Source organism: Clarias gariepinus, chromosome 19 (genome assembly GCF_024256425.1).
Source record: "Clarias gariepinus isolate MV-2021 ecotype Netherlands chromosome 19, CGAR_prim_01v2, whole genome shotgun sequence".
NCBI lineage: Eukaryota > Metazoa > Chordata > Actinopteri > Siluriformes > Clariidae > Clarias > Clarias gariepinus.
In genome coordinates this window covers 2473120-2500882 of record NC_071118.1, presented here as the reverse complement: position 1 = coordinate 2500882, position 27763 = coordinate 2473120, and the positions used below count along the sequence as shown (strand labels likewise).

At 42.0% G+C, this 27763-nt stretch overlaps 1 protein-coding gene across 5 annotated transcripts; it reads left to right on the top strand.

The window, feature by feature from the left end:
* The first annotated feature begins 853 nt into the window (after nucleotides 1-853).
* amot (angiomotin) lies at nucleotides 854-27381 on the top strand. 5 transcript variants are annotated; one of them, XM_053478105.1, is made up of 13 exons: nucleotides 854-1106; nucleotides 10904-11073; nucleotides 11720-11827; nucleotides 12678-13644; nucleotides 14412-14925; nucleotides 15011-15155; nucleotides 16591-16683; nucleotides 16791-16936; nucleotides 18321-18470; nucleotides 21010-21200; nucleotides 21816-22198; nucleotides 23007-23258; nucleotides 24348-27381. In XM_053478105.1, the coding sequence occupies exons 3-13, from the start codon at nucleotides 11776-11778 to the stop codon at nucleotides 24482-24484; spliced, it is 3030 nt and encodes a 1009-aa protein (XP_053334080.1). In that variant the 5' UTR covers nucleotides 854-1106; nucleotides 10904-11073; nucleotides 11720-11775; the 3' UTR covers nucleotides 24485-27381. The 5 variants fall into 5 exon arrangements, with proteins under 5 accessions (XP_053334080.1, XP_053334083.1, XP_053334084.1 ...); XM_053478106.1 differs by lacking the exon at nucleotides 854-1106 and adding an exon at nucleotides 9380-9463; XM_053478107.1 differs by lacking the exon at nucleotides 854-1106 and adding an exon at nucleotides 9430-9502.
* The last annotated feature ends 382 nt before the right edge of the window (nucleotides 27382-27763 follow it).

The following is a 27763-nucleotide window of genomic DNA, read 5'->3' as shown; positions in this document are numbered from 1 at the left end:
AAACTTTTTAGATCTGAATATAAATTTTTTTAAATGGAAAACTTGCTTTGTTCTCCATCTTTAGTAACTTTTTACATAAAAAAATAGATTTTTATTAATAATAATAATAAAAATAATAATAATAATAATAATAATAAATTTGTAGACTTTTTGCTGTGTTATGCAACAGACCTTAACCATGTAAATTTTATATTATAAATTATATTTATATATATTATATATTATTATATATGTGTTTGTGTGTGTGTCCTTTTTTAAAAACCTTTTTAGATCTGAATATATTCAGAAAAAAATATCTAAATATCTAAAAATTGCTGAAATATCTAAAAAATTAGATTTCTAATAATAATAACAATAATAATAATAATAATTGTTTTTTGTAGACTTTTTGCTGTCATGCAACAGACCTAAACCATGTGCCAGTTTTAGACCATATCTAAAATAAACACAATATATATTTTTTATACATCATGGATAGTATTTATTTATTTGTTTGTTGTTTTATCTATTTATTGTTTTATTAGTTAGTTTAATTTTTTATGCCAATGTTATTTTATCCTAAGATTGTAATCTCTATGTAAAAAAAAAAAAAAAAAAAGCACCCCTACTGATTGGCAGCTTTAAGCACCAGCGCACAAAAAAAAGCCTTTTGTCGCTTTTTAATCTTTCATGTTAGAGCGACGTTTCTATCAGCCAATCAGAACACAGTGTAATCCCGCGTGGGCGTGTCTTGGAATTAAACTTACTAGAAAAAATGGGACCTGTGGGAGGTGGGGGGGGCTTAGTATGGCTGCCGTTGTTGCGCCTTTGGTGGAGGGGCAGAGCCCGTTCTCTTCCCAAGAGAAATACACACACACACACTTACACACACACACATCCTGGAAAACTTTTTTAATCCACCGAAAATGAGATGCGGATGAACCCGAGCTGGTCGCTACAAAGAAACTCGAAAAGGCAACATTGTATCTTAACGTCATTTTTTTTTAAAAGCATCTCCAACTTTTTTCTTCTTCTTCTGCTTAACTTGGTCTGTATGGACTCTCACCCGGCGCCAGCTGAGACGGATCAGAAGTCCTAACCTGGTGATCAAGAAGTGCTGCAGGAAGGTAAACTGGTTTAGATCACATGCTTTAGATCTTGGGAGATAATCAGACTTCCAGGCGACAATTGTTTTTATGCAGAACATCATGCAGAAGATCAAAAAGCTCTGAGATCTGAAATGGCATGGTTGTTTATTGTATTCACTGGTAAAAATGTCAAGCGTTTATTAGTAAGCTGTGAAAGATTCCTTCTTCTTCTTCTTTTTCTTCTTCTTCACAAGCACCAAGTCTGACAAAAGCCCTGTAGCAAACCATGCAAGATCATTTCCAACCTTGTAACCTATTTATCTGAGAAGTGCCAGATTTCCCAGGTAGCCCGGGTCACTAGGTCTGACCCTGCAGCACCTTCAGAATGCCTTGATGAGCAGATTTCTGCTCAATGATTAACAGGCTTGCGGAACACTTCAGAGAAGCTATTGATGGATCTCAGCACGCTTTGCTGGCAAACTCTGTGGAAGTGTGTGCAGACAAGACAGGCACCCAGATATGCACCGTTACACAGAGGGAGGAATGCGGTCATGTGTTATTGGAAATCAAAGCGAGAGATATAAAGGAATTTCCGGGAAAGCCGGAGAGGTTCTCTGGATTGTTGTGCGGCATTCTGAGACGGGCAGTTTTTCTTTTTTTACGACCGGTTTTTACAGGGTCAGCTTGTGTAGTTCCTCATTTTCAACCGTAAGTAGGTTCTAGTGTTACAAGGAATGCTGGAAGCACAATTAGGGCAGTCTTTTCCTCCTTCCGGTGAGCAGTCTCTACTGGGGCTTTGTTCAGTGGTCGAGGCAGTCAGTGTCCGCCAGAAAAGTACCTAGCGCCATTGACTAAGAGTGCAAGAATGTCAGCTCTCTCTCTCTCTCTCTCTCTCTCTCACACACACACCACACACTCACTCTCTCTCTCTTCATACATCCAACTCTTTTTTTTTTCCATCCCTCTTCCCCTCTCAGCCACCCATCTCCCTCCTCTTTCTTGCACGAGGCCAAAGTTCTGCCTGCTGACTCAGTCTAGAAATGCTTTTTTTCCTTTTTTTTTCCACTGAGCGCCTGTACTCTGTACTCACTATTGAAGTTTTTTTTTTTTTTTTTTTTTACAATGAAGCTGTGTTCTATAGACCAGAGTCAAAGCCACTTAAAAGGCTCTGCAGGACTGAATGGGAAGCTTTCTTTATAGACCTGTACGCCTATGAACTCGCATCGTTTCAAACTATGCGCTGCTTTAAATGGGAAAATCCAAGAGATTAGCTGAGTCCTTTTTGACTGTTTAGCTCACTTTGGCATTACTTGCCATCACTTGCATACCTCGGCACATCACAGGCGTAGTCCATTGTTCTTAGAAAGGGGAGAATCTTATAAAGCGAGTAAACGTAATATAATATACAGTACTGTGCGAAAAGACTTGAATCGCTTAATTTCGTCAGATTTTGCTTCCAAAGAACCAGACTTTCTTGTATTTTTAATGTAGTATGTAGTAGGAATAGTTCTCCAGACTATCTGAAATACTTTATTTGCTCTCATTTTCCTGTTTCAGATGAATGTTTATTTTTTGGAATCATTCAAGTATTAAAAAAAAAATCTAAATTATGCCATAAACCAGTGAGAAACTGGTGCAGATGATGATCAGGCCAGTGATTGGTTAGTATACTGGTCCTGCTGGATGTTGAGTGGTTGGAAGAGACAAGAGGGGAAATAAGGTCGCTGCAGATGTTGTTGCATAAACAACCAGGTTTTAAATCGCATCTATAGGCACTTTTTAGGTAAAACATTTGTATATGTTTCTTTAATTTAATTTACATAAGTTAATTTTATTTAATATAAAGGAAGAAGGGGGGAGGGGTGTCAAGATTTTTGCACAGTGATGTATATTATAATTAGATATATAGACAGACAGACAGGGTTGCATGGTGGCTTAGTGGGTAGCACTGTCGCCTTGCACCTCCAGGGTCCAGGTTCAATTCCCACCTCGGTGAGTGTGCATGGGGTTTGCATGTTCTCCCCGTGCTCGGGTACTCCGGGTTTCCTCTGAAGGTAACTTCAAACATTCAGTAGCAAGGATAGTAACACGATAGTCATGCAGTTACAATCATGTAGAGCCTACAATAAAATATATATATATATATATATATATATATATTTAGTAGATAACTTATGCTTCAACAGAAATGACTAAGAGAAAAACAGAATACAGTGTATATGTATATCCCGTATATACTGTATATATAAAGAATGATCTGAATATGTTTAAAAATAGGCAAGTAGGATGAATAATCCATGGACCGAATAATGCATTTTCTATAAAAACCCAGCCCAGCACACACCCTGCAGACGAGACAGACACCTCTGTGGTGGAGCGGGTCACCGTTTTCCAGACACACAAACATCACAAGAGTGAGTTTTAGAATTAATCATGTCTCCCACAGGATGTGTCACTATACGCTAGATGCCAGGATTTAATGCTAATATGGAGTCCGGGACTAAGCTTAAGCTACGACTGGAGGGAACAGGGGGAACCTGATTCTTTTAAAGAATATTTCCATGCATGATTCCGTTGTTCCGGGATAACCTCTAAAGTTTGCGACGAGTTCTGTTGTTTCTTTATGCGGTTGTTAGGCTCGATCTTGTCACCAAACATACCTTTCCAATTATCGGAGTGACTCAGACCCCAAAACAGGTTCAGTTGCTTGATTTTGGTTTGTGGTTTTTAACTAGTTCTGGAGTTCTGGATCAAAACTAGCTACATGAAGAATAATGGGTGCAGATCACAGATCACAGTCACCACCACTATGGTCGTTAAAATGCGCTTCCTTCGAAGCACAAGATAGAAAAGGAACAAGGCCGAGAGAGAAACTGGCGCACGCTTTTCATGACAGAGACGAAGCAGCGATCTCATCTCTCCACCACATGCTTTCCATTAAAGCTTTGGATGAAGGAGTGCAAGGAGGAGGGGGTCGAGTGGGGCTGAGAAGCAGAGCTGGGGGGAAAAAAGCACCGTGTTTCCGAATACTTGGGTTTGTATCGGAGACTTGCGGGGGGAGAAAAACCACAATATAGAGACCTTGTTGGAGCTGGTGAAGGAAGGGGAGAAAAGTTATTTAATGACTCACTCTGTATTTTCTTTCTCCCACAATGGCGCAGGTTTCACAGAGCTCCTTTTAACCATTTAGGCTGAACATGCTTGTAGATCGGGTTGTCTTTATTTGTTTCCTTTCAAGGACGTCGTAAATACTAAGCCCTTGGTAGTAAATCTAGCGCTAAGTGATGCATCGCGACGTCCGTAACAAGGACTTTCCATCCAAGTCCCCGGTTTAATGGAACACAATCTCCTGAAATCAATCAGAGTCCGGAGCCCAGGCGAAAAAGGGGGACGGCTCTGGATTTGTGGATCCTGAAAGAGCAAAAAAGTTAAAACATGGAAATGTAATGGAGGACAAGGAGAAAAAGAGTGAGAGCAGATGTGTCAAAGTTTCTTGGCCTACTTTTCAATCTGGCAGTGTGAGAATCTTTCTGAGCTGGGAGTAATGGACACCAAGGGAGGTTGCGCTTTACACTTTCTCCACGCTCCCAGTGCCAGACCTTTCCAGATTGGAATGTTGCATTTCCTGCTTTGTTCCTGCCATGTGTGCGTCTCGGCTTCCCTCCTCTTCCTAGGTGCTTCGAATTCTATAGCTTTCCTTTTATTCCCCTCGCTCTCGCCTCACTCTTTCACACACACACACACACATTTTTTTTTCTTCCTCGCTATACTTTGTGCTAAACGTACCATAATAGGACATTGTTAGTACATATTTTATCCCAAAAAAAAAAAAAAAGGTCTAGAGGTCTTTGAGTTTTCCGTGTGTTAAGAGCGTTATCTGGTGTCCAGTAAGGCTCCACAGATGTAGCTGTTATGTAAACACATCCTGCGAGTGGTGAAGCTCGCGAATGTTTCTCACATCACAAGGTTCCTTGCCGCCTCGGCAGAGGCTCTGTAAGGTCACGCTTGTCTCCCGTCCCTCTTTCAGGATGTTGTTGTGTCAGAGCTCAAGGAATGCGGCCTTACTGCTCCTTAACGTTGGATAATATTTGCCGTTGATGCCAGAGGCGAAGTGCATCGTTTCATTACTGTCAGGAGAAAGAAGCATCCCGATCTGAAAAGTGACGTCCTTGACGTCTCTCTCACGAGTGTGAATATGATTGAAAGGATAAAAGTATGAAACATGTTTTTGGATAAGGGCAGGACGACACTTTCGCTCTGGGTTTGTTCCCCGTCTGGTTTTTATGGAGGTTTTTTATTCATTATTAAAGAAAAGAAGAGAAAAAAACCCTGAAGGAATTAAAGAAAAATGACAGAATAGCTAGACGGGATCTAGACTAGATCTTCAACAGGCATAAATAAAGTGGTTTTAAGTACTTATTAAGCAGAAATATGTTCGAATTTAGCACTGTATATGATGAACTGCTCCATGATGAACCTGTCTCTCATCAAGACCTTCCCAGGAAAGCAAGACCAAAACGTTACCTCTGCTGCAGAGGAGATGTTCTCTGAGAGTTACCAGCCTCAGAAATCACCAATTAACAACCAGATTAGAGCCGTTATAAAGCTTTACAGAGCAGAAGTAGCAGATATACATCTCAATATCAACTGTTCTAAGGAGATTATTGTTTCTCACTGGTTAGCACTGGTGGTTGCACTTGGACCCACCTCAGGGTCTGTGTGCATGGAGTTTGCATTTTCCCCCTGTGCTTGGTGGGTTTCCTTCGGGTACTCCGGTTTCCTCTATAGTCTAAAAACATGTAGATTAGGCTAATTGGCGTTCCCAAATGTCCCATAGTGTGTGAATGTTGACTGGAGGTCCTACCACGGTTGTGACTAAATAGAATGGACACCCATCGGCCTCCATCGACCATAGTTAGAGGTTCCTAGTTGAATAGAGTATTGTTCAACAACGTAGAAAGAAATAAAGATCAGGAAAGATTATAGAAGAATTCTTTGAAATGATACAAATTTTTTAGTTGTTATGAGACCTGATATGAGAAAAAATCGAGTCAGTTCCAGAAGACTAATACCGTCCAGCACTGCGTACGTGGAGTTTAAAATGTTTCAAAGGTTTGCTAAATTTGAAAGTCTTGAAACAAGTAGTGTGTGTGTGTGTGTGCAGAGAACTGATTACATTTAGTCAGAACGATTCCAAAACACTTCGGTACGGTGGAAACCTTTCATTTATCTGGAATTCAATTCGACGTCATGACTAGCTTGAGATGTTCTCACAAATCCATGATGCTGAAGGTGCACGAAGTACAGGAAATCGGGGCGGGTTCTAGAGGATATCGTATTGTTCGGGAATTAATTCTTGCTGCAGTTCTCTACCGGGTTGTTGAAAGACCGTCTCCGGACATGCATTCTTGTTATTCTGGCTCTGTCAAACTATTACCTGCATAAACTCCACCGAACAATACCGGCTGTAACGCGTCATCGTGTTGATTCACAGTGATCTGCTTTACAGGTCTCGCAAACACGCTGCAAAACGAGTTCAGATAAAAAAGTCAGGACGACGTATACTACTGTACAGCAAGCAGCGGTGTATATGATCATACTGCACGTTCTTACCTTGGGTGTGTACATGCCATACATAAGAACAGTGATGTTTCCCAAAAAGAAAAAGGGTAATCGTTTTCCTGAAACAAGCCTGTGATCAGGATGTGGTGTCTTAAACGGACTTGGCTGTCAGGTGATGTTATTCAGGGACCTTTGACTGAGTGCCAGCTCCAGAACTGAGCCTACACCGGACCACATTCCCGCTGTATTACTAGAATAAACAGTGTCGGCACAGGGGCCCTGGGAACCTTGTGCATGAAGAGTAAATATTTGCACAACTCCGGTCTCCATTCAGAACATACTGGACCTTTACTAAATCTAGGTTGCGGTCTGGGCAATTAGTATCTACCATCGAAATAAATCATGAATGCCATTATGAGCATCACGAGTAATAAAGCTGGTCCTGGAGTGGCTGTTAAAGGTCTACATTACATATATTTATAAATTTAAATAGTTTTGTAGTGGAAATAAAAATCATAATTGCAATGTATGATTTGTATCTTGCAAATTAATTTCCGTTTGCGAGACGTGTTTAGCGGTATCCCGAACATAAGGGATCATTCTTTACAAGCCGACGCTGTTTAACACTCGTGTCACGCTTGATTCACCTCCATGGGGTTTCCAGAGGAAGTAGCACGGCCATTGTTCCTTTGCCTTTCGGACTTGTCTGGCAGAATGCATCCCAAGCTTTTTGGCATCGTCTGGAGCTGCTGGCTCTCCGTCATTCCCTCTCTTTTTGTGTGTGTGTGTGTGTGTGTGTGTGTGTGGCCCTTTCTTTACAAATCGTTTGAGCGAAGGCCAGTGCTGGCTAACACCTGTCCCCGAGCGTCGCTAGATCTGCCAAGTAGCTCGTCACAAGGCTAGATAATGAGAATATGAATTTGCAGAGACTCTCGTGTGGTTGAGGAGCGCGCCGGGTGCTTGTGTGTCTTATCTGAGCTTTTCATCTGCGTCACCTGTCAGAGTTTCCGTTTTTTCGGCAGGTGACTTAAATTTGGATAGCTAGAGGTGTGGGTGGTGGTGTGTGTGGTGTGTGTGGGTGTGTTATTGGTCTGTTTTAGAGAAAAGCCCCAAAATATAGGTAACATCTTGGGCATCAAATAAACTGCTGGTTATTGACATTTAATACAAATAAACTTCATTAAACCTTGTTTTTTAATAAATTTACTTTTTTGTTGTTGCAAGTGAAACCAAATGAAAAATTTCCACCAGTTGGTTATTAATTATTAATTAATTGTTTTCCACTGTAGCTGTAATACTTTTCGTGACTCATTTTGCACATATGCGTTGAATCAAACCGGGATTTCCCCTCAAACATTAAGTGAGTGGAACGCCTGATCCTTGAAAATCGACATCGCTAACTTGCAACTGTCTGTGGGAACTGTACACACAAGCACCCCTTGTACATCACAGAACCTTGGCTGGGAGTTATTGCCGCATCCCCCTTACAGTCCTGACCTCGCTCCAAAACATTTCCACATGTTTGGGAGATTAAAGGAGTTCCTGGGAGAACAGCGATCCAGATATGAAGCGAAACAGGCAAGTGCATTAGTGTAGCAGGGGCTTATATAAAAACATAAAAGGAGTTTTTACTCTCAGAACTGTGTTTTCTTATTCTGGACAATCCAAAGTCCCGGGTTGACTTGAACGCCAATCGTATAGGTAAACCTCACAGTAAGCTAAAGGCAGGACATGAGAACAAAACGACAAACAGGGTTGCGTGTAAAAATGTAGGTCCAGTAAAAACAATATATTAAGCAGCATACAAACGCATAAAAAGACAAATTACACACATCCTAGGGTTATAAATTACACAAATCCTATTTATAAATTAAAGCTAAAAATAAAAATAGATTTCTAAACTGTAGACGGGAGATCATGGACACCGAAGACGCAGCACTTAGGGAAACTGCTTAGCGTAATTGTATTAAGTGTCTCGCCGACATTCGGTCTCTCCCGAGCAGGAATGTGTCATAAGGAAACCTGATATATTCGGAATGCCCGATGATGGCATGCAAGGACATACCAGATCGGTCACTTATCGGTCACTTAGTCATGGCTCTGAAGTGTTGCTCAGCATTAAAAGAAGACGCTGTGGCTAAAGAAACCTGACTTGTATGCCTAATGATCCACTGCAGTGTTTCTTTATATATATACAGATATATACATCATGTAATTGTCTTAAATTATGGATTGATTAATTATCTGTATGTTCTTTAATTAACACCATTAAAATCACATTTGTCCGTGTAATAGAATTGAAAAATCAATTTAACTTGATTGCACGAAATACATTCATGGAATATTAAATTCCTTGCTTTGATAACGCTCAGAATGTGATCCAGCTCGATGAGCGAGGCCCATTGTGCGTGAGCTGCTTCTACAAACTGCTTCTATTCATTATGTGTAACCACCTAACAGAAATAATTAGGATTACCCTGGTACAACCCTGATAATTAAATACATACTCGAGTTAGCCGTTTTTGGTTCAAAAAATTCCGCCGATCCCACCCAATCATTTGGGCATACCTCACATACAACGATCTGAAGCGAGCGGAGAGATTTGGATTGGAAGCGGTTACCGCAGCAGGTTGGTATGAGGGTGTGGAGGAAGGTGCTGGCTGAACTCCAGACTCACCTGTCCTCGAGGCCACACCTAAAGGAATGCGGCAGGTAGCGCGGCAAACGGCCATCGGCATAACGGCAGCAGAGCGCGCGAAGGGAAGAGCGAGTGCACCTGGTGCAGGGAGTAGAACGCAGGACACCGTTAAAGGGAAGGATTTAAGGCATCTGTGGTGAGAGGAGTATCCGTTTTTGGCTATTGTGCTAGTATTGTGAGTGCTAACTCTTGTTCTCTTTTCATTTTTCCTCCTGTGGTGCAGGTTATCATTTGGACACTTCACTCTAAAGAAACAGCATGCTGAATCGATCTGGCCATGAGTTAAACATGTGATTCTTTACAGAGTGTAGAATTTAATTTCTTTATATTGTGTAGAATATAATTTGTCTTGTATAGAATGTTCAATCTCTTTGTTAAAGCCAAAGTAGAACTGAACATTCTTGCTGATCGACTTACTTAAGAGTTGTAACCTGTGCAAAATTTTTGGATAAATCTATAACCGCTGGCCAGAGGTTTGGTGGAGTGGCTGTCTAAACAGTGCGTAGCAAGAAGTGTAAACATTTTCTCGTTTCTGTCGTTCTCCGGACCGAGGCTGACACACTCCATGCCTCTAAAGTGTCATTGACATAACCACGGTAAGACTCTCGGGTCAGGGCGTTCGGAAACGCGCACAGCCAGAGGACCTATCTGCGGACTCTGTGGAATGCCGGATTCCACGAATTCACTCTGGCCGGGAATAAACTGTTTATCTGAATCAGTCAAGGAACTTCAAGTTCCAGCGTCAGGCGTCAGGGGTGTAGGGAGACGAGCCATCTGGGTGCCGTTTTTTCTCTGTCTTTGGGGGATGATTAGTCGTAGTCAAGCATTCTGTCTAAGTGTGCACGCGATTTAAACAAGCCGTCACAGTGCTCGAGTAAGGAAAGGACACGGATCTCATCCCTGATCGTGTCATTAGACCTCAGAGATCCATTTTGAACCGAGTTCTCGTTGTTTTCAGAGAGTTACTGTTATGGTCGCTGTTCTCCACATGCGGTCCAGAAGAAGAGGCGTCTTCAATTAGGGGTTGTTCTTGGAATCAGATGCATCCTGTGGAATATTTGTTTCAAAGAATTTTCCATATTGTGTAATGCTTTCAAATTTGTATTTATTTTTTTGATTTCCCCCTAAAAAGTTTGTAGGATAGTGCGAGCAACTAAGTTCCCATAGTGATTGTGTTATTTTTGCCTAGAGCAGCACTAATCCCCTTGAGTAATCCTCTTTAAAACTATGCACATCCTCACATCCTGTGTTTGAATTTGGCCTTTCTCAGACCGAATGCTTTCTCTTTCCTGTCAACTGATCTGCAGCCAGTCAGGCCCCAGTCTTTACTATGACATGTTACTGGTCTCAGGTCAGACGCTGCCCTGTTACACATCTGCAAGGGAAAATGAAAAAAAAACCAACAACAACAAGGGTACTTCTTTTTGGGTAGTGTCACGGCCAGGAAACGTGTGTCCCGTAAGCGCCCTATATTCCGCATTCCTGACCTCAACCCCCCGCCCCCCCCCCCCAACGGCCTCTTCAATATTCTGAGAGCCCCCTCTGCTTGTCTGTGTCCCCACCCCCATTGTTCTAGCTGGTGAGAGTGCCTTCCTGTCGTTGACTGCCTGGGCGTTCAGGAGTTCTCGGATCGCTTGTGAGTTTTGGAGCACCTTGAAGAGTTTGTGGTGAGCGACGAGCCGGGCCGGAATCAGCGCCATGAGCAGCCAAGAGTGAACTGAGACGCCAGCTTCAGCAGCCACACAGGTAGGAGGCCTGATCTGACCTGGCCTGGCCTAGCCTGGCCTGACGTCACAACAGAGATGGCTGGACAGGATGGGACGCATTTGTGTTTAAAGTGTTTAAAAAAAAATGCATGTCTCGAGATGATGTTAAGAGTAACTGAGATTTGCTCATAATGACTAGTATTATACTATAGAATGTTAGTATTATTATAACTGTTATTATTATCCGGTATATTTTGTTTATTACTAGGAATCATGTTTTTTATTGCTTGTCTGGGAATTTTTTTTTAACTACCTCCATATATTTATTAAAATGGCCAACAATGCTAAACATTCTTTCTTCTGCCATCATCATCATCATCCTCATCATCATTGCCATCTCTGTAATAGTTCTGAGGAGAGAGAGAGAGAGAAAGAGAGAGGGAGAGAGGCAGTTTGGGCACAGGAGGGGGGATAAAAACTAATGGGAAGAGCAACAGGAAATGGAAGTTACTGTATGTGTTTTTTTTTGGGGTGGATGGGTGGGTGCGTAGGAAAAGAATGCCATTGTGAAATGCAATTTTTTTTCTCCCTCTGTCACTTTATGCCTGCCTCTCTCTCTGTCTCTCTCTCATTCTCTCTCTCTCTCTCTGTGTCTCTCTCTCTCTCTCTGTGTTGTCGGAGAGCAGCAGTACATCGATGGGCCCGGTTCTTGACTTGATGTACATTTATTTATTTGCCACAGATGTTTCGGAAAAAAGCTTCATCCTCCTTGAGAATGCGGAGAATATCAGAAAGTAATAGATGTATTAAATTCTCCTTCACTACCTTTTGTAGATGGTTCATTAACCTCTAGACTGCAAAGCTGCATGCAAGGCCAAAAAGTGAAACCGTTCTGTGTTAAGAACAATTTAACGATACGTTACAGAAATTCTGTACTTTTCCCCTACACTGAACTGTCTCTTTCGGTTGATTGATTGGGGTCGTGTAAAGCACTAAATATCCATGGCACTTTCTGTTTACAGTAATAGAATGGGTTCATCTTAATGGCTTTGTATGCTTTAACACTTCACTGTAACTTTAAAATCGCAACATGACATACTGTAATGTCCTGGGTTGACAAATTCTAGGTTGGAATATATTGTATATTAGTTTTATTATGATTTTTTTTCTCCCAAAGCTTTGGATTTGAAGTTAATGTTGATCGTTAGCTATCTGCTCTGCACTGCATGTTTTAAACAATAGGAGTTGCTTTGTGCTGTTTTGGTGGTGTTAGGGTCTGCTGGGTGGATGTCCGTGCTTTGACTCTGGGTATACACCTTTTATCAATTAAAAAATTATAACCTGATTTCACAAAGAAACTACTTCTTATTTGATTTTATCCATTGGCTCATTTGAGCATCTCATTACCCAGCTGTCAATGCATGGAAACCTCTGGAATTATTTTTGTTTTGTGGCCATTCTGCTCCTCAAGGATTACTGCAAACCTTCTGAGCTCATTACATATCATTTCCTTTCACAATCATTGTTGGCTACATGTGACATTGAATTGTCGCTGTGCTTCGGGTGCTGTTGGTTCTTGTTTTACTTTTTCTTATTATTATTATTATTAAAAGGAAAATGCCTTGCCCTCTGTTTCATTCATAGGGGGCGTAGACCGCGGCCGAAGCTCCTCCTTCCATGAGGTGGGTGGATTGCGAGAGCTGGAAATGAGGGGGGCAGCCTCCGTTTCCGAAGAGCCCTCGAACACCGGGGCGAGCGGCGGAGGCCACACCGTCCTGCAGCGGCTATTGCAGGAGCAGATGCGCTATGGAGAAAGCAGAAATTACCTTGCCTTGCAGCAGCAGCAGCTGCAGCAGCAACAACAGTCACAGCCGCAGCAGCAGCAACAGCAGCTCCTGGGCCCGGGGGACGAACACGCCATGGTCGCTCACATTGCCCGACAGGAGCCACAGGGCCAAGAGCTGCAGGCAGACAACGGCATGGAGAAGCAGATGAACCCACGAGGAGCGGGCGGCGGAGGTGGCAGCGCAGGAGCCGGATCCCAAGGCCAGAACCCTGAGGACTTGCCTTCGTACGAGGAAGCCAAGGTGCAGTCACAGTATTTCCGTGGCCACCAGCCACAACCGCAGCTTGGCCCGACGGTGGGCGCTGCTTTCTATGTCACCGGTGTCACCAATGCAAAGGTACGTCCTCCGGAGGGCCGCCCCGCAGTACAGAGGCTTGGTGCAGCCAAAGTGCACCAGGACGATGGCCTGAAGGACCTCAAGCAGGGTCATGTGCGCTCTCTCAGCGAGAGGCTTATGCAGCTTTCTCTGGCCACCAGCGGTGTCAAAGCCCATGCACCCGTTACCAGTGCGCCACTCTCACCCCAGCTCCCTCAACCCCCAGGACCACCAGGGGACTACTACAAACCAGTGGGACCTCACCGCGGCCCGCCCCCAGACTACCCCTATAAAGGTCTACATTCACCACCCAAACAGCAACAGCACCACCATCCACAGCACCAAGATCCAGGACACTACTATTCAGACCACCGAGGCTCAGCTCAACAGTCCAGAGCCGACGTCCCTCATGTCCGTTACCAGCCACCGCCCGAGTATGGCTCTTTCCGGTGAGTGATTTAGTTGTTGAGACCTTTTTTTGGGACATAGTTTCTTTCAATCCTGGAGAAAAGTTCTTACCTGTGGTGTAGTCTAGTGGGTTAAATTAAGTGTCGAGAACTTTGGGATTAAAGGAATGTTATTTCAGGAGGGGGAATTCATTTTAAAGGTTGGCTAATATATTAGAGTATATTTTAGGCTTATTTAATGTTTACTGGATACAAAGAGCATGATTATACGATCAATAAGCAGCTCTGAGGTTAAATGAGGTCTTTGTGAAAAATAATAAAGCGTAAAAACATCGAAGAAAGCTAATTATCCTATGAGTTATCAACAGGTACAGTTAGTGTTTTGCAGAGCCATGAAATGGGAAGAGATTGAATTCCCCGTTGATTGGCCCTTCCCTGAAGTGCTGGAACATGCTGCCAGGCATTGTAGGAAAAGCCAGTTTTGCCTGTTTTCCTTTAATTCATCTACCTGAGAGCCACTGTGGCGTACAGTAAAAGAATGCCATCCCAGTTGTAGTAATCACCTAGTGCATGTTACAGCCTGACTGTTTGTCTTTAAGTTCTATAGAAACTGCAAAGATAATGTGAAAAATATTTTCAGTCAAGCACCTGCTGTGTCACATGTGTGGTACGAAGCAGCAACTATTTATCATACAATTAGTCATTAACCACATTAATCGTGTCAGCTATAACCAGTCGATGCCAGTTTCTCGTAGTAAAACGTTAATAATATGGTGTAACATTGCTCATTGCTTGTTCTGTGCTCTCAGCTCCAATAAAGAGAGCTCAGGACACTCCCAAAGGCCCATCCATCAGCACAGCCCCACGTCCTCCGTCACCTCTGTGGGTTCACTGTCCCGCGCTCAGTCCTCCACTCTCAGCAGCATCCTGGCTTCTTCGCATTCTTCTGCAGCTATGGTCCACCAGGTTGAACCACCCTTCACAATGGGGCCACGGAGCCCACAGGGGCCTGGCTCTCATCAGGGCGAGCCATACGGCCAGAGCCTGCCTCACCCCTCGTCTCATCAACGGCCTCATGGCTTCCCTCATGACCCCTATGGCTCGGCACCCAGAGGCCTCCACCTGCATCAGCACCAGTTTCATCCGCAGTCGCAGCAGCAGCCTGGCCCAGGCCAGCACTACCCACACCCCCACTCGCTCCAGGGTGACCCCTATGCCATGTTAGCACGTGCGCAGCAAATGGTGGACATGCTGACTGAGGAGAACCGGCAACTCAAGCAGGAGATGGAGGTGTGTGGGGAGAAGGTGTCCAAGCTTCAGAAGGTAAGTGCTCCAGCTTGACAGAGTTGTGGTTAAATGAAAAGTTTGCTGTGATTTTGATATAAACGTAACATTTTCTCCTCTGTAGCTAGAGACTGAGATCCAGATGGTGTCTGAGGCTTATGAGAACCTGGCCAAGTCCTCGTCCAAGAGGGAAGCCCTGGAGAAGACCATGAGGAACAAACTGGAGCTGGAAGTGCGCAGGCTGCACGACTTCAACAGAGATCTAAGAGGTGAGCACCAGGAGAACGTATTTTTTTTGGGAGCAGGGTTCATGCGGCCGTGAAAGAGGCAAGGTTCCACTGGGTAGCTTGGTACACTACAGACCGTCGTGTGACACAGAAATCCATGAATAGCTGAACCTCTAAATTTTCTCATAACATGATGCGTGATTTCCTGGTAAAACCCATGCCCTTTTTGCCCGAATGATTTTGAGTCTCTTAGCCGATCAGATCAGAGAGTACAGCCCTGTACAGCCCTGACCTGGCTTCAAGCCATTCCACATGTTTGAAAGAGTTCCTGGGAGGCCGGAGTTTCAACGATCATGACTCCGGAAATTTTTACCTTGATGGTATCCAAGCATAGGGATAAGTGTGTTTGTGTAGCAGGAGATTATATATAAAAAAATAAAGGAGTTTTTATTCTGCGCAATAAAAAGTCCAAGTTTGACTTGAACATCTATGATTAGTGAACTTAACACTTTCAATACAATTAAATGAGAACTTTAAATATTAAAAACAGATGAAAATGAGCTTATGTCCTAAATAATGTGCATTTCTGAAGATGATTTTCCTACATCCTGGCATCTTGTCAAGGCCATAAAGATTAAGAAAGATTAATGTTTAAACAGTACCACACACAGTTAACATATCACTCGAAAAGTTGTTGTAGTTCTTTCCACCTCGACCGTTGTGCCACACAGTGTTCTTTTTGAGCAGTAGAGTAGAGCAGTTCAATACGCTGAATTATGGCACTGAGCCCGGACTCGGTCCACAGGGAGTCCCAAAATCAGAGTTGTTTTCCCCCCTCCTCACTTATTTCTCCTTCTCACTCTTGCACTAATTTCTTCCTCCCCATATTCCTCATTCCTTGCTGTACAGTTCTAGCAAACACAGAAAGGGGGAAGAAAAGAGTCCCTGCCTCTTTAGGACGTTCAGGATAAACCAAAATTTCCACTGCATGTTAAGAAGCAGGGCATTTGCTCCTGGAATCCTCATCATTAAGTGTGGTTGACTTAACATGCGGGAAATATTGTTTTAACGTTTGGCCCGCTTCCTCGTGTAAGGTTTTTGCGATTGCGAAAACCCGGCAACCCCCGTGATATAATGCCTCTTTTGTTGAAGTGGTCTTTCTTTTTCTTTTGAAGTAAAAGAAAAGACTTAGCCATTCTACGGCAATCAATTTGAGTTTTGGTGGTTGAGTTGCAGTACATTTCAAGGAAGTACTGTAGACAATACAAAACTATAAACTACACAACAAACTTTTAATTCTTTTCTGAATTTTAATATGCAAAGCAATATAGAGCTGAATTCAGGATCCAAATGTATGTTTTGTTTTTCTTGTTTAAATTCTTTGCAGTCAACTACATCTGACAAGACCTTGGTCAACATATAAAATGTTGTTTTCTCACATGCCTACTTTTCCTAACTTCAAATGTCCTCTTTCTAGAGCGTATGGAAACAGCCAACAAGCAGCTAGCAGCCAAAGAATGTGAGGGCACAGAGGACAACCGCAAAACCATCTCTCAGCTCCTGGCTCAGAGTGAGTTATCCCTGTGGAAATTTCATGCCTTTTGGCTCATGGCTCATGGTTTGTTTGCAATAGCCTGCAACCTGGACTAAGCTGATTTCCCTTGCACTGCTCCTTAGACAAAGAGACGCAGCGGGAAAAGGAGAAACTTGAGATCGAGCTTAACGCGTTGCGCTCCACCAACGAGGACCAGCGCAGGCACATCGAGATCCGCGACCAGGCCCTGAACAACGCTCAGGCTAAAGTGGTCAAACTGGAGGAGGAGGTGAGCTCAGCGATATTTCCGTTCCGTACGAGGGTACCAAAGCTGCATGTTTTCAGTCACGTCTGGGATTAATTACCGAGCGCCTTCAAGGTCTTTGTCAGCGTGTGTTTGTGTGGGCCCTCTTGCGGACACTTTTTCGCCCTCTTCGCCCTAAGGCTGAAATATCTGTTTTCGTTTAAAGCTTAAGAAACCTCTCGGAGGACCACTGTGGAATTTTAGGGTTTTTCACTTTATTGCTCCGAGTGTGCTGAGTCATTAAGCTATGCACAAGAGAATGCTTTGTTTCCTGCTGTTCTGACAGAATACTGACAGGAGGGGGTCCTAAATTGTAGGTTGTTCCTTCACTTTATGCATTGTAAATATTTTCCAGCTATGTATTAGATAACCGAAATTGCATCAGCACATTTTTCTCCCTGCTTTTAACTAAGTCTGTAAAAAAAAAAATCCACCGACTCCGTGGATGCACAATCAGCAAAGATGCACCGAACCGCTAGCCGTCATCCAATCCAAGAAACCTCCAAACCCGAAGGAGGGCAGGAATAACATCAGCAGGGTACGTGTGGTTTTTAACTCTAATGAGCTTGAAGACTTTAAGCATGTTTGGAGAATATGCCTCGGCTCAACTGGCTCGGCCTTTTGGCCAGCGTTGAACAATCCGCAATCCCAGAACGCGCCAGCCTGTTCCACTTTCCTCCGGCCCTGTCACAAACAGCCGCTTGTCCCAGCGAACAAAGCCTCTTGAGTTGTCTGCCATGAAAGAACTTGAAGATGGTTGAATTCGTAAAATCCCCCCCACCCACTCATCCAGCCAGCCCTGTCTAAATAAATGGAAACGGCATACTGGTCCTCTTTCTCTGCTTCTTCTAGTTCGCAGAGCCGCCAGAGCTAAATCGGGCCATTCATTTGGGCCACAATTATTGCTTCTGGTGGAGTCGAAAGTAGCATTTTTTCTTCTTTTTTTGGGGGGGTAAGGGGGAGGAGTCTGAAGAACACAAAGGGGGGTATTGTAAGGTATATTGTCAGTTAAACGAGGCTCACCTGTGTGCTAGGGGTGTAACGTAAAACCGGAAAACCACTCCGGCTCTCTCGGATACGGATATAAATAGGTTTAATAAGCTTGTGTTTGGTTTATTATAATCTCATGAGATATAGTTTAATAATTGAATTTGCCAAGGTGGTCTTTTGACTCGGCAGAAATGTTTTAAAATCATTTATCATGAAGACACGTCAATTGAACTGAACTGAATCTTGTTGAATCAAATTGAATCAAATTAAATCATAACTGTATCACTGTAGTCCTGTAACACGTGCTGTAATTTTATCACCTGGATGAATGGGACTCACAGCCCTGCCTCCTGCTCTGTGTGTGTGTGTGTGTGTGTAGCTTAAGAAGAAGCAGGTCTACGTGGAGAAGGTGGAGCGCATGCAGCAGGCTCTGGCTCAGCTACAGGCTGCCTGTGAGAAGCGAGAGCAGTTGGAGCACAGGCTACGCACACGGCTGGAGAGAGAGCTAGAGTCACTCAGGATGCAACAGGTACAAAACACACACACACACACACACACACATTAAGCACTTCGCCAGACGTAGCCTGAGCTCAGGTGCAGTCATCAGGAACCGATCCTCCCACTGGAGATGTTGTGTTTCTTCTCTTCCACTTACGTTATTCCTTTGTGTCTAATCCAAAAGTGTACTGGTTCTTTTACATCACCCATAATCTGGGGATCTGGGGGAAAGGTTGTGCACTGGATGTCTGTGTGTGTGTATAAGAGAGTACGAGAAAGAAAGTAAGAGAGAAAAAAGGAAGAACAAACAGCTGGGATTCTTATTAGAGGCCCAGATACTCGATTTCTCCTTGGAGCTGTATGCTTTTATTCAAGAGTGCTACGGGAGAAAGTTTTAGCCATGACAGCTCAATAACACGCTGCGATTCAGAAAGTGTGTCTCTATACACAGTATTCTAAACTAATCTATAATAAGTTAATGGTGCCTTTCTCCTGCAAAATCCTTCAGGACTCTAAAGCCCTTTTTAGACTGGACTGATTTCAGATGGAGAGAGGGATTAATTAATGCATTTAGTCCTGGAGGACATTAGTCTGGGTCCAAAAAATGCAATTTTTTTTAGCTTGCCGTTGACGTAAACTTTGAGGTTTTCATAACAGGAGCTTTGAGGTTTTTCTCATACAGGGGTAAAAGTAAATGAAAATCAGCTAAAATGGCTAAATCCTACCCTGCACGCTAAACTACTAAATATTATGATCTAATAGATACTAAATCCAATGGCAAATTCCACGCAGCATGCTAAACTACTAAATGGTACGCCTTAACTGATACTAAATCCCACCTGCACACTACCCTACTAAATAGTATGCTCTAATAGATCTTAAATCCATGGCTAAATCTAAATGGCTAAATCCTACCCTGCATGCTAAACTACTAAATAGTACACTCTACAAGATACTAAATCCATGTTAAATCCCACCCTGCGCACTAAACTACTAAATGGTACGCTCTAATAGATACTAAATCCACTGCTAAATCCCACGCTAAACTGCTAAATAGTGGCTAAATCTTGCGGCTAAACTCCACCCTGCACACTAACCTACTAAATAGTACGCTCTAATAGATACTAAATCCACTGCTAAATCCCACGCAGCATGCTAAACTACTAAATGGTACGCCTTAACTGATACTAAATCCCACCCTGCACACTACCCTACTAAATAGTATGATCTAATAGATACTAAATCCATGGCTAAATCCCACACTGCATGCTAAACTACTAAAAAGTGGCTTAATCCCATGGCAAAATCTAAATGGCTAAATCCTACCTTGCACACTAAAGTACTAAATAGTACACTCTACAAGATACTAAATCCATGTTAAGTTCCACCCTGCGCACTACACTACTAAATGGTACGCTCTAATAGATACTAAATCCACTGCTAAATCCCACGCTAATCTGCTAAATAGTGGCTAAATCTTGCGGCTAAACTCCACCCTGCACACTAACCTACTAAATAGTACGCTCTAATAGATACTAAATCCGATGCCAAATTCCACGCAGCATGCTAATTTAAATGGTACGCCTTAACTGATACTAAATCCCACCCTGCACACTACCCTACTAAATAGTATGATCTAATAGATACTAAATCCATGGCTAAATCCCACACTGCATGCTAAACTACTAAAAAGTGGCTTAATCCCATGGCAAAATCTAAATGGCTAAATCCTACCTTGCACACTAAACTACTAAATAGTACACTCTACAAGATACTAAATCCATGTTAAGTCCCACCCTGCGCACTAAACTACTAACTGGTACGCTCTAATAGATACTAAATCCACCGCTAAATCCCACGCTAAACTGCTAAATGGTGGCTAAATCTTGCGGCTAAACTCCACCCTGCACACTAACCTACTAAATAGTACGCTCTAATAGATACTAAATCCACTGCTAAATCCCACGCAGCATGCTAAACTACTAAATGGTACGCCTTAACTGATACTAAATCCCACCCTGCACACTACCCTACTAAATAGTATGATCTAATAGATACTAAATCCATGGCTAAATCCCACACTGCATGCTAAACTACTAAAAAGTGGCTTAATCCCATGGCAAAATCTAAATGGCTAAATCCTACCTTGCACACTAAACTACTAAATAGTACACTCTACAAGATACTAAATCCATGTTAAGTCCCACCCTGCGCACTAAACTACTAACTGGTACGCTCTAATAGATACTAAATCCACCGCTAAATCCCACGCTAAACTGCTAAATGGTGGCTAAATCTTGCGGCTAAATCCCACCCTGCACACTAACCCACTAAATAGCACGCTATGATAGATACTATTGAAATCAATCCATAGGTGATTTAAGGCATGTGATGTCAGTTGAGGAACAAAGAACCATTTAACTTTTCTGGTGCTCTCTAGCAAAATGTTGGATAACCACCTTACCAGACATAAATGATGAAATCTTGAGTAACTAGTACACAAGTCAATTGACTCTAACCTTCTGCTCTGATCAAATCTAAGTTTATTCCCTCTACTGGTTCTGAAACAGAGATCTGGAAGCTCGCAGAACCCTTCAGGTCCCGAGTACAGCACGGCGACCCTGATGGAGCACCTGCGCGAGAAGGACGAGAGGATTTTGGCTTTGGAGGCCGACATGACCAAGTGGGAGCAGAAATATTTAGAGGAGAGCGTCATGAGACAGTTTGCCCTGGACGCTGCTGCATCTGTTGCTACGCAAAGGTAAACACATACACACACACACACTGGTGTGGGATATAGCGTGTTCTTCATGCATTACCCTGTGGTTGAGTTTAACTAAGGTCTGTGTGACCAGCTGAAATTGCAGAGACAACAATGCCATTATTGTTACTGTCTGTACTACGGTAATCAGGCTGGAAGTCAAATGTGCCAGGGCCTGTTTATGATCAAATCTAGTGACGTTTTTCTAACGATTAGAAAGAAAAGTACAGATGATGAATCATTACTATAATAATAATGTTAATGTTGGAATCTTACAGATAATCAGCACTGGCAAAGTTAGGACATTTGCATGGGGAAACAATTACGCTAAAAAGTCGATGATTTGTTTGTGGTGCTCGGAGGCAAGTGTAAATTTCGCTGGCAACGTTGCATGTTCAAAAAAATATTATCAGTAATCTGGGAACACTTAGATCATGGCTTTATGTGGAATTTCTTGATGGTAAAATGACAAAATGTACTTTTACCATTTTATGGAAACGTTCTTCCAGACTTTGTGTTACAGCTGGTCAAATTAAACCTTGGTGAAAGTTTTTTTCTACTGGGTTTGAGTTTCTAGTTACAGTCTGTTTATATATACATGACTTTCTACTGCAGAGACACGTCATCAGCTATGATCAGCCACTCGCCCAGCAGCAGCTATGACACCTCGGTGGAGGCACGCATTCAGAAGGAAGAGGAGGAGATCCTCATGGCGAACCGCCGCTGCCTGGACATGGAAAGCCGCATCAAGAACCTCCACGCGCAGATCATCGAAAAGGACGCCATGATCAAGGTGCTGCACCAACGTTCACGAAAGGAGCCAGGCAGCAAATCCGACGGCCCGTCGGCCATGCGTCCCTCCAAGTCCCTCATGTCCATAGCCACGGGCTCGAGCGGGTTGGGCAGCTCAGGCCTGCTCTCTCACTCACTGGGCTTCAGCGGGAGTAGCCCGATTACGGAGGAACGCAAGGAGGACCGCAGCTGGAAGGGCAGTCTGGGTAAGAAAGGACACTTAACATTCTACGATGAAAATAGGAATGGGTCGAGGAAAGAAAATTAGGCTTACTGGTCGTTTGATGGGGTCAAGAGTATTTCAGAAAAGTGCTGATCTCTTCAGATTTTCACACACTGTAATCTCTGTGGTGTGGAAAAAAGACAAAAAGCTTGGGGCTCTGGGTTTGTCCCTGAGAACACTTGACCCCAAACACAGAGAACACAAGCAGACCCGAGAACGGGGCGCAAAAATAATGTGAATGCTGGCCAGCGGGGGAGAGGCTTGGGTGGTTGGGCCATCGTTCCTGGGATGGTACAAATCAATCGTGCCTAATGAGAAAACGTTCTACAACTGAGCAGAAAAGCACAAAACAACTCGAATCTTGAGGCAGATGGAAGTCTGTGCCTACAGTGGGCATGGGTGCACTGAAACGTTTGAGAATATTAAAGAAGAATATTAAGGGTAGATGATTTTCCAGTGTTCGTCCCTCCAGTTCAGTTGGGGTATTTGTGGAGGTTGCGAAATAAATAAGCACAAATCATTTTTGCTGCTTCGTTGGCAAACAAACAGATTGTTTTGTTGATTTGGTGTGTCTGCTGACATGTCTCAACATGCACGGTTTGTTTGTTCCAGAAATTCTGGTGAAGTTTCACAGCACGTGTGTGTTTTATGTCTTTTTTTTTTTTTTTTCTTGCTGAACAGTTTCGACTGTTGAAGGTGTCCATCCTCAAATTAAAAAATTCAACATTTTTCAAACATGATCAGTAATGGCTGAATAAAATGTCAAACATCTTTTTTTTTTATTTAAACAGGTGTATTATTGGGGCCAGAATTCAGAGGTGACTCCTTGAGGACAGAGTCCATTTCGTCTTCCCCGTCTCCGGTGCTTCCCTCCACACCGATGCCAGCCACTGCCCACTCGAAGACAGGCAGCCGGGACAGCTGTACGCAGACGGACAAGAGTCAGGAGTCCAGCAAACCCAGCACCCCGGCGCTGCAGAGCGTAGCAGCCAACAACCGCATCAGCAGCCCCAGTCCTGTCTACATTCCTGACCGTCTAGCAGGTAACTGTGGGATAACTGTAAAACGTATGTGTCCTAATCGCCGTACAATTACTATTTTTGTGTTTAACAAGCGGTCATTGTTTATCGCAAGTTGATTGATCAAAGACAAATACTAGCAAGTACTACACATACTAAAAAAGCTTTTTACTAGTAGCATTAAATCTAATACCTTTTAAAAGTTCAACAATTAAACTTCAACAAAGTGGACTTCACGTTAAGCAAAGTGCATTTCCTGTTATACAAGTGGCCCAGTACAAGTTATACAGGTAGTCCCCGAGTTACAAACAAGTTCTGTTCCGGAAGCACGATCGTAAGTCCGATTTTGTTCTTAAGTCCTTTATGCGAGTCTTATACGCCTTTGACACAAATATACAATGTAAAGCATACCAATCTGTCCCCTTTCCCTTCCCTGCCATCATGTGGCCAAAAACCATAACCACGCCTAGGGAAATAGATCTCACAGTGAAATGTAACTGCGTTGTCTCTGCGTCTTTAAATCGAGAGGGCAATCCCTGATATCATTGTGTCTCAGAGCTGTTTTCCACTGTATTGGACTGTGAACTCTGCAGAGGATTTTCTGAATTTAAGATTATTCTCCATCAGGACAGCTTTACAGGACATCATTGTGCTCCCGGACTAATTAATTAAAATGAGTGGTTTTAATGAATTAGTCTCATTTCTGACTCATTTCTCCCACACCCACACACACATACAATATACCAGACTTACTAAAACATTTTATACATTCGCTTACACACTGAAAATATTGTGTATAATTGTAAATATTGGTATCTGGTGCACTGCAGTGTCTATTTTTTGTTCAATACACGTGAGCTACTTCCGCGATTTAACCGCAGTCCGTTCGTATCTAAGGACTTGTAAGTTTGTAAGTCGGGGACTCCCTGTACAACCTTATGTATCGATATTTGTTTTATTCCCTTAAAAAAAATACATAATAGGCCATGTCTTTTACACTTGCACGTATACACTTAGCCAGGGGATCTCCAGTATCTAAGCTGTTTTATATCTGTTTTCATATTTTATACATAGTGCGTGGTTATAATCAAAGTTTTTTGTTGTTGTCATCAGACGTTCCAGTGTTCCACAACAGTACTCTGGAGAGGAGAGCTCCGGTGCAGTCTCATCAACAACCCCAATCTCAACCCCAATCACCGGCACAAAAGCAGGAAGATGTAGATAACGAGATGGTGGAAATACTCATCTGAACACACACTCGATCAAACACACACACGCGCAACAGGTGAAGGATTTGTCGTGTTCGTACTTTGGGGACACTCATGGCGTATTGAAATGCACTACATTTTTATGCCCTGTATAAAACAATACACCACGTCGGTCATGATGAACGTTTTGTACAGTATTCTCTGGTGGCATTCTGTGGAGTTTAGGACCAAATGTATTGGCAACCTTTTTTTTTTTTTTTTGCATTTATTGCACTACTTTTAAAGCTTTCAACATTATTTGAACTAGATAGTGCACATATACCAATGTTATCGATTTTCGGCACTTATATGATAGTATGACAAATAGTGAAATAGTCGTTACATGTAAATACTATATCTTAATACTGTAAGACCACGTGTAAGATAGGAGTGTACGGCCCTGTGAACTTTAAAGGCACTGCTGGAGTGTTGAAGAGTACTGACCTCACAGAACTGCGTAGTCTGTGGTTGTGCTGCGTCTGCAAAAAGAAAAACCCAACTGGTTTTGGGTTTGTGGTAGCAAGTGATTGTGAGTGAATATGGGGTGTTTTTAATTTTTTGTAAGGGGGCGGGGTTTGGACCAGCAAGTGTCCTTCTTTCCACTCAAACTGCATCTGTGCGTGAAGCACCACGCCGTGTGACGTGGTGAGCTTCTCAAGCAGTCATTTCATACAACAAGGTCTGCCAAGTCTCTATTCATTTCATTTTTTTTGTGGTGACTACGAGGGGCGTTCAAGTCAAACCGGGACTTGTGATGAAATTTCTGGTGAATGAAGGTGTGAAAGTGATTGATATTTACAGATGAGTCTCTTAGACATTTAAACGGTGCAAACATTTTAAAGAGGACTGTGACCGACGATCTGCAGTCATTCGACTATAACTTGTTAGAAACTTGCGGAAGAAAGAGACGCATCTGTCTGTGGGAACTGTACACACAGTCATTTACCAACACCACTTGCATGGTATAGGAACCTGACTGGGGGTTATTGCCACATCCCCAGTACAGTCCTGATCTCGCTCCAAGCCATTTCTATTTTTGATAAAGGAGTTCCTAGGAGGTCACCGTTTCAGGCGTGAATCAGACAGGAAGTCCGATCATGGCTGCGGCATACTGAGGAATCTTTCTACCCTGATGGTATCCAAGCACTAGTGAAACGCTGGAATAAGTGCATTAGTGTAGCAGGGGATTATACAGAGAAATAAAGGGAGTTTTTACTCTCAGAACTGTGTTCTGTTATTCTACACAATTAAAAGTCCTACTTTGACTTGAACGCCCATCGCTTATATTGTCTGTTATACTGTATATAATTTGATGTCGTGTTTGAGAAATTCCAGGGAATTCATAGTATACATTTCGCTTTCGACCAAAGGAAACTGAGAAGATTTACACCATGTATACGTGTTATAAAGAATAGATGAACAAAATGACGCTCCATTAAGCTGGATCGAAACGGTTGGTCTGCTAAATTTAGCCAATTAATGTGTCATATAAATTTTCCATATAATTTTTTTTTTTTTGCTCAGTGTGTTCATAAAATCTGACATCTTAATGGTTCATATCATTTCCTTTTTTTTTTTTTTCATGTACATATTTACAAATTCAGGAATGTGTGAAATCTGGTCAATATTTTTTATATTGTCACCGAAAACATAGTGTTTTTTTTTTTTTTTTAATACCAACACATAATATATACAATATAAAACACAATAATTGATGTATTAAATTAGATGTTAAAATGACTTCATGAAAAAGAAATACCTCTCACTCTCCACAGTTACATTATTATTATTATTACTATTATTTTATGTGAACTACATCATTCTACATACAGTGTAACTGGACAAGTATGGGCTGCGCCTTAAATTTCTACGAACACAAACGCTGCATTCATGACCGAGTGAGCAACAAGAGGTTTCCGACATACCAGTTGGAAAGGTGCATTTTCCATTTGCAAAAGCTCTTCATTTCGTAAAGTGTAAAAAATGTGACATCATTTAAACGTGGTGGTGCCGATGATGATGGTGATGATAAATAAGTTTGGTACTTCTTTTAGCAATCTTTTAAACATGTTGGGTTATACTTCTTAAATTAAAATGTTAATCGCCATTCGGCAAGGTTTTTTTTTTTAGCTGATTTATCATAATTTTTTTTTAGCAGCTTATGATGTCCACTTTTAAACAAATTTCAACGTTATCCAATCTGAGTCAAGTCTTCAATTCTATTTTTGAAGACAGTGAAGACTTTTTTAACAGGATTTGTATTTATATATATATATACATACAAATCAATTTGTATTTATATATATATTTTTTTATACATTGTGACATTTCATTATTTAAATTTTGCAATTTCTATTTAAATTTATTTATCTAGGCAAATAGTTGGACAAATCATCTTTATAAACTTAAAAAAAAACTTAAATTATTGACAATCTCTATATAAATTTCTGAAAATGCGTATATTAACTGTAATAAATTGCAGCCTTTTGAGATTAAGTAATTGACATATCATGATTTTGATTTGATTGTGTAGCGCTACCCTTAATGTACATATATTTCCAAATTTGCTTGAACACCCTCATGTAGGAAGTAGGAAATTCTAAGTTCAAAATATTTTCCAGTTGTCATGAATGCAGCATAAGTGTTTATTATATTAGTGTTTAGGTGAACTTTAATAGTTTAAAGTTACATTCTAGCTGAATGTATGATTAGTCAGTTATGATCATATTAACAGACGTGCCAACTTGGCTAACGGCAAAATCCTAGCAGGCAACGAGAACACAAGCACCAATCTCACAAACCACCTGTTTATAGATCCACAAAAGGCACAAGATTAAAGTTTACCAAGATAGTCAGCATAAAACAGAATAATAAAAAAAAAATTTCCCCTTGCATTTGCTGGAAACAATTTTCATATTTGTGGCGAAGGATGAAGAAATAGCTAACGTCTGCATGTTACATTTGCGTAAACATCATATTTGAACTGGAATTCATGAACCACTTCACACTTAGTACAATTAATTTGGATTATCAGTTATAATTGGTGGATTTAAAAAAAAAACCCAACGAAATGTACTCTTGCATTCTTGAGCATGACTAAGACACATTTAAAGAACTTGTGGATTTTTTTTTTTTGTATGTGCGCGAGAGTGGATAGAGGTCTTTAGCATGGAACATCTAAGAGAAATACCTGGTCTGTATTATTTAATACTGGTACTTGACATTTCCTGCACAAATATATTTTTAAATCCGTACGTTTACTCCGTTGTTTGAGCCACGTCT

Bases quoted from the DNA above. Each gene is read 5' to 3' on its own strand.
- amot (XM_053478105.1), top strand. From the start codon at position 11,776: ATGTTTCGGAAAAAAGCTTCATCCTCCTTGAGAATGCGGAGAATATCA. The intron at 16,937-18,320 runs GTGAGCTCAGCG...GTGTGTGTGTAG, and splicing joins TGGTCAAACTGGAGGAGGAG to CTTAAGAAGAAGCAGGTCTA. The intron at 18,471-21,009 runs GTACAAAACACA...GTTCTGAAACAG, and splicing joins AGTCACTCAGGATGCAACAG to AGATCTGGAAGCTCGCAGAA.